The 7,576-nt window shown below is 36.4% G+C and overlaps 1 protein-coding gene across 1 annotated transcript; it reads right to left on the bottom strand.

The window, feature by feature from the left end:
- Nucleotides 1–5,500: 5,500 nt before the first annotated feature.
- On the bottom strand, nt 5,501–7,443 carry LOC137738876 (uncharacterized). The gene is made up of 2 exons (XM_088699975.1): nt 6,961–7,443; nt 5,501–6,396 (listed from the first exon to the last, which is right to left on the bottom strand). The coding sequence occupies exons 1-2, from the start codon at nt 7,121–7,123 to the stop codon at nt 5,675–5,677; spliced, it is 885 nt and encodes a 294-aa protein (XP_088556101.1). The 5' UTR covers nt 7,124–7,443; the 3' UTR covers nt 5,501–5,674.
- Nucleotides 7,444–7,576: the final 133 nt, after the last annotated feature.

The following is a 7,576-nucleotide window of genomic DNA, read 5'->3' as shown; positions in this document are numbered from 1 at the left end:
AAGTGAATGTAGCTAGGTTTCATTTCCTACCACCAAACCATACAAGAAAAAAAGGGTAATATTTGTGATGGTGGGCAAGTAGAAACAAAGAGGTCCCTAATTTTTGTGTTGCTGTGTGTTTTGTTTATTTTACATTTATTGAGGTTGTTTCTTTGTTGGTGTAAGAATGCCAAAGAGAATAGTTGGGTCCCCGTTGGTTCACGAGATAAGTAGAGTGACCACAAATTTCATGAGTATGAAGCTGTACACCGTCAGCAACAACAGGTTGCTGCATGTATTTATTCATGTTTTCTCTTCACATAGAAACAAATGATGCATGGGCGCCTACTACATTGGTTAGAAACAGGTATTGTGAGATTTTACCGTATAACTGAGGATCTCTCCTTGTATCTATCGCGTACAAATGATAAGCTCCTACTATATTGATTATAAACATATATATATATATATATATATATATATAAACGAAAATATCTTAATTATGGATCTTAGACTTGATAAGAATTATAGATACAATGAGATATATTTGCGGTTGTCTCGGAGGACATAAATACATGTGAAAACTGAAACTCACAAAAACAAAAATGGCAACTTTCCATGGTGTCAGAATATGGCATGTGAGCAGGGAATAATTAAGATCTTATCATGACATAATAATGTGACATTAATAAGGGGCTTTATTTGTATGTGTGACCTCCAAATCTCTGGGATGTCTTCTACTTCTATGAAGGACACTTAACTGAATCATTAGCATCATTATTAAAAGAGAAATGCTATAGATATCCCTTTAAAGTGAGACTATGAATTCTTTGTTACTTCACAATTTAATGTCAATTTCTGTGCTAATATTAAAAAATATTGTATAAAAAATATAAGATGACAAGAAGTTCATGAAAAATTTCATTTTTCAAAGAATTTCTTTAACATTTCTCTTATTAAAATTTGCTTTAAATTGTCACCAGCAACTGACAAAGCAACAGTAAAAGGACAGAAAGTTTGGCCAATGTGATGATGTGTATAACATCCAAATTAGGGTTTGTCCGTACACTCGTGTTGGTGTTTGCACCAAGTTTCTTTTTCGAAATATCCTTTCCTACCCACAATCTGTTTATTTTGTCCTTAATTCAATTTCCGCTTTGTGAGGAAACCTAAGGCTACTTCAACAATTCTCATTTTCCAATAACTGCTTGAAGGTTTAGTGAAAAACTTCTCTACTGACAAAAGGGAAACATTTCGGTGTTACTGGAAATATATTCTCGTCTAAAATATATTACTCATTATATAACTACAGTCTTTGTGTCCACAATCGTAACGTACCTTGTGACATGCAAGAAATATTCCCCCACATGACAAAGGCACAACTCCAGAATAGTACTGTCAAATGGATCTGCACTGGAATTGACAGATTGTCTGCACAAAGTTTTGCATTGAGCTGCTCACAAACCCACAAACCTGTGCCGTTTCATTCTTTGTCCGTGTTGCAATTTTTGACAACGTAAGGCGGTTCTTGAATGTCCAAGTTTTATCTACGACAACCACAAGCCTATCTGTCCCCACTGCTATCTTGTGATGAAATGTTTTTCTTTTATACAGTTAAAAATGGGTGGCAATTCAGTAGTGTTTGATTTATCTATATTTGTGTTCCTATCTACTCACAGTTGATCGATGTACAAAAAATTCATATTTATTGAATAAATCGAGAAGTTTTCATCTTACTAATATAATAAGATGTAAACGGTGTTGATTGTTTACTAGCATTGACGTGTTGTGTTTGAAATTGTTAAGATAGGATCCTCACCGGATCCTCTTTGTGAGGATCCCGGAAACTCTTTAATCATATTTTTTCATTGTATATCGTGCGGTCAAAAATCATTTTAAATTATATTATTTAAAATTGAATACAAACAGTTAACAAAAACTAACCGTACGATATACGATAAATGAATAGAATTAAAAAATTTCCAAAATCCTCGTAAAGAAGATCCGACGAGAATCATATCTCGAAATTGTTAGTGAAGTAATAATGCATGTCGAAGTTAAAAAAGGATGCTTTTGTCCAATTCGCTGTCATCACACGGGTTCCAAGACGTCATGTCTTCTCCTCACGGGCGAGTTAAGCCTTGTGGGGGAGTGAGATGGGCGCTAGGTTTGAGGACGTTTTCAGGTCTCACCAATTTTCAAATGGTGTCAAATTTGAAACATATAAGATAATACTGTTTATTGTAATTTATTTACTTCTGACTGGATGGTCTATTATTATTCGAACTATAATCTACATGTCACACTTGAAACATGGCATTTTCTCATTCTATGAGTGAATTTATGCATATTTATAGTTGTAGGGATGTAGCCGAGCTATTGAGAATAAGAAAGAGAGTTATTATTAACATTTTAAAATAATTATCATGAACCAGTAGTGTAGTTAGGATTTCCAAATAATAGAGTCATAATATCAACCAAAAAAGCTTCATTAGACCATTTCGTCGAGCACCTAATAATCACCTGTCAATTCTTGTCAATATATGCCAAAAATTTATGCCATCATATGTCAAAAACTACTATTATTTGTACAAGTGGGTCGAGGGTGGATGCAGGATATAATGGAGTAATGTTGAAGACTACCAAAACTTTTCAGCTAAAGTATTTCATACAAGAAGAAGAGAGAAAAGGAAGACTAATATGAAAGAATAAAATAGAAGATGTAGAAGGAGGAAGTTGTAATTTAGTTTGACTTAGCTATTTATAGGCGTCAAATACAATATACAAACAAATATACATAGGGTTTTTAAGTAATTGTTAGGGTCAAGAACAACCAATGACCCTATGCTGATTTCGACACTGTCATAAACTCTCTTCATGATAACATATTGTGACTTTCTGTGCACTGAAGCATAAATGTTGTGAGATACCACATCGCCCAAGTGAGTGGATCCTCTATGCCTTATATGTATATTCTTATCTCTACCTAGCACGAGGCATTTTGGGAGCTCACTAGATTCGGGTTCCGTAGGAACTCTGAAGTTACGCGAGTTCGCGCGAGAGCAATCCCATGATGGGTGACCCACTGGGAAGTTCTCGTGTGAGTTCCCAGAAACAAAACCATAAGGGCGTGGTTGGGGCCTAAAGCGGACAATATCGTGCTACGGTGGAGTCGAACTCGAGGCCAGGATGTGACAAATGTAATAAATAAAAGTATAAAATTTTGCTTCTTTAAATTTCACCCGTTCGTCAATGCAACACAATGTATGGTAGATTCTCAAGGAGTTTTAGATCACTCTAAATGTATAGTGTACCCCATACATGTATTGCCTCAGGCAGGGCTGGAGGTTAGTTATGTAAGAATTATTATTGCCCAAATACCATTATCCACATGCATCAATCCCCAAGCCCACCAAGAGACTTCGGAAGGCAAAACTAGCTCCATTTAACCAAGTTAACTTTAGTTTTGGATTGAGTGGAGCCGCATATGAAATTCTTATTCAACTTGTCAAGTTGATCACAAATGGTAATTGGTAAATTCCATTGTCTACATGGGATATAACGAAGGTGACAAACTGAACAAGAGTGGCCCAACCAGCAAGAGATAACGAATTCATCTTCCTAACAGAAAGTCGAGCTTAAGCCTTTTCTATCAGGCCTGTGTAAGTGTTTTCAGTGATGCAAGAATCAATGAGACCAGGGCTTTGAAGAAGTGGCAAATTTGATCCAGGAAGAACAGAGAGATCCCGAGAAAATAAGCATTAAATTGTTAATAATATTTGATGAAAATAAGCATAAAATTTTACATTGGCTACTCATTAAGTTAAAATCATAGCAGGTGGCTAAAGTGAAATGATTTTGTGAAAACAATCCAAAACCCTAAACCCTAGTCACAAAATTATTCTCCAGAACCCAAAACCTTAGTCACAAAATCATTACCCTACTACTCGGTCGAAATAGGAGTTGAAGTCGATCGGAAAACAGGAAAGGGTATGTGATATGGCTTGTCGCGCTCGAAGAAGATGACCTAATTCTGAGACGTTATCGTCCGTACAGCTATTGGGCTCCTTTTAATGAAACGGTTCATAACTTCATTTCATTGGTCTTTTAACAGGTTTCTCAATGGCCCGTATAGTAAAGCATGACCATCGACCCACTTCTGTTTTTCTTCTCTCGGCAAAGGTTACCCAACCAACAACTATATCATTTTTCATCGTTGGTTAATATTCAATTATAATATTATTTTATCTCTGAATCCCTGCTTCTCTCCGGACTAGTGAGAAGTTATACTGAATCAGTTTCAAAGTGGCGTAAGAGACTCAAGCATCTCTTTCTTCAATTTGGGTTTGTGCATTTGTCTTTTTTCTACGATATAATCATATGTCTTGAACTAATAAGTGTATCGTACTACATCGCTGTACTCATATCTGTCTATGAACGAGACATGAAGTAATCACTTAACTGGGAATACCTTAACCTTTCTTATTTTGTGAATGAAACTACTTCTATGTATATAAACCCTACTCACTTGCTTCAAACTTTCTTTCATCTCTGTTTCCTTCCCTTGTATGTGTTTTGGAGAATGATGTTAGTAGTTGAAATGCATATATGGGGTTCAAAATTTATGGTATAATTGTATATATATGAGACTCTGATTTATAGTTAAAATTATCTTATATACAAGGTAGTATTATGAAAATATTAGTGCAAAATCTCACCACAAATTGAGATTCTTTACACAGTAAATCAAGTGTGTCAGATGATAGGAACCATACCTTATTCTAAGTAAGGTAATGCTAAGAAGACCAAATTTTTAAAAGAAAATTAATGAAAAGGGCTTGAAAACTTTGAGTTTTAACGAAAATGACAAAGTAAAGGGTAAAGTGAATAGTACCATGATTGACTTTTTAATGTAAAAATATGATTTTTCATTAAAGTTAACAGTACGGAGAGCTTTTCGTTAAAGTTCCCAATTTTTAAACCAAATTTTGTAAACCAAATGATGTGGTTGTTGATAATTAGATTATTAGTTAAGTATTGATTATCGTACTTATTTTCTATTAATAACATATAATTTGATTTGCAAATTTAATTTAAAATTTTAGTCGGCCTAGCACTACCATTACCCTTACAATAATTTTGTGTCCACCGCATGCTCATTACAAAAAGCACAAACATACAAACCCTACTATGTAAAACATATACTGTTCCGACACTTGCACAACCAACCATACAAGAACTTTTACATAATTAAAAACTTAAACAAACATGTAAAACACTATTTCGAAGGTAATTATACACGATTCGTAGTTAAATATAGTAATTAGCTTAAATCAAGGTGAATACTTTGTTTTGAAGAACAAGCTAGGGGATTCCGGGCATCCGATGCGCAGGTGAGACTGGGAATGGGAATGGAGGAGGAACAGGAGGGTTGGAGGTGGCGGTGACGGTCATAAAGTGAAACTAGATGGGACCCATTCTGAAAGAGGCAGAAGTAGAGAGAAAAGGGGAAGAGTACATGTAACACTAAAACATTCAACATTTCATTCATAATTCTCAGATGAGTAGGAAGAGACCTAAATACATAGAAGTTCAGGAAACTACAACTCAGAATACCTTAATGGGCTTATTATACTTAAACGGGTAGCACCCAATAGGATAGGAACCCAACAGGAACCAGGTATAGGAGGCACGTTTACGGGAACCATGGTGCTGAAACTGCTGGTGGAGAATCTAGATGGGTTACTTCTTTATTATCACCTAGTTGCCCATTCTTTGAAGTTTTGCAGTTGCAGGACCCACATGAAGGTTTTCCACAAACATGGGGCAAACCTGGAGTTCCAGGAAGTCCTGGGAGACCTGGGAGGCCTGGGAGTCCTGGGAGACCTGGGAGGCCTGGGAGGCCTGGGAGTCCTGGGAGACCTGGGAGGCCTGGGAGACCTGGGAGACCTGGTAGTCCTGGGAGTCCTGGGAGTCCTGGGAGATCGTTTGGGATGAGAGGGAGATCGGGCATTGTGGGGTCCACCTGAGAGGGGGATGGGAACGCCATCACATCAGTAGGAGGGAATGAGAACTTCTGGGAATTTAATTTTTTGGAATTCTGAATGCTGGGTTTCTGGTTGCATAAGCTGGGTTGCTTGGGAGGCTTGAAGGTGAAGAAACCAGCAGAGAATATGTGTGTCCCTTGCTTTCTTGCCTTGAGATGTAGGGAAGATGAAGTAGCTGATGATGCCACAGCACAGTAGGGTTCACTGCTGCTGATTAGTTTCACGGAGCATCCTTCAATTTTCTTGCCATGTTTACTCACTGAGAAGGGCAGTTGGACTTTGAATTGTCCATGGCTATTTGTTTTCACTTCTGCCTTGAAACTTGGTTTTGTTGAAGTCCCATCTTTGCATTCCACACCAACAGATGCCCCTGCACAGAAACCCCACCAGATTACTGATATTGTGGATAATGCATGCATAACATGTTGGGACGTTTTGTTGACTAACAATAAAATCGAAGTTACTGATAACATACATACTTGGTGACAATGATATCAACACATACAAATGACATATCCTCCAACTTTTCTTCAAGAGAAATAATATCCCTACACTCGTTGTCTGTTGGAAAGAAATCGTGATTGAAAGCAGAGTCTTACCGCCAAGGAATTAGGCGAGCTTTTTCGTAATAGATTTGTTATTTACTTTTCATAGTTGTATAGTTGATTCATATATAGGAAATACTTGTATAAAGGTTTTCAGTCATTTTCTTGGATTTTACCCTTTTTTTTTTTTTTTTTTTCATTTTGTACCCTTTTTATTTCTTTCTTTTGATTTTCTTTGATTCATTCGAATTTAAAGATTACAAAATAAACATGAGTGTATGGAGGAGAAGGTGTACGGAAATCATTGAACGGACTTCTGTTTTATAGCCGAACTACAATATAAAAATAAATTTGATGAAGAACTTGTTGAAATTTTGAGATTAATTTACCTGAAATGAAATGGCTGGTATGTGAAAAATCCTCTTGGAAACATGTGTCACAGTAGACAGTGCCTACAGCAACTGCAGAAGGATCGTTCTCATGGCTAGCCTCTGAAGGAGTATGAAATGTAAGAGCAGTAACAAGAAAGATAACTGTAAAAAACCAAGACATGGTTTTATAGCCTATCTATTCCCCCTCTAAGAAGCTCTGATATTCTTGACTCAAAGAATGAGTTGATACAGGTTGCTTTTTAGTTATATCAAATGCTGAGGTCTTATTGTAACTAATGTAAATATTCTCTGTAGGATTATACACACTTTAGATGTACGCAAAATTAACTCTTCAAATTGATTGTGATTGACAGACAAATAAGGAACGACTATTTTCGAATATTATATAGCCTGGGGTCCATCGAGCTACAGTATTACACTCATGGAAAAACCAGTCAACTGCAAATCAGAAGAAGTTAATGTAGCTAGGTTTCATTTCCTACCACCAAACCATACAAGAAAAAAAAGGTAATATTTGTGATCGTGGGCAAGTAGATAAAAAGAGGTCCCCAATTTTTGTGTTCCTGTGTGTTTCGTTGTTGTTTCTTTATTGGTGTAAGAACGCCAAGGGAAT

Source organism: Pyrus communis, chromosome 9, assembly GCF_041283825.1.
Source record: "Pyrus communis isolate YQ-2024b chromosome 9, ASM4128382v1, whole genome shotgun sequence".
In the NCBI taxonomy this organism is placed as follows: domain Eukaryota; kingdom Viridiplantae; phylum Streptophyta; class Magnoliopsida; order Rosales; family Rosaceae; genus Pyrus; species Pyrus communis.
This window is presented reverse-complemented; position numbering and strand designations above follow the sequence as displayed.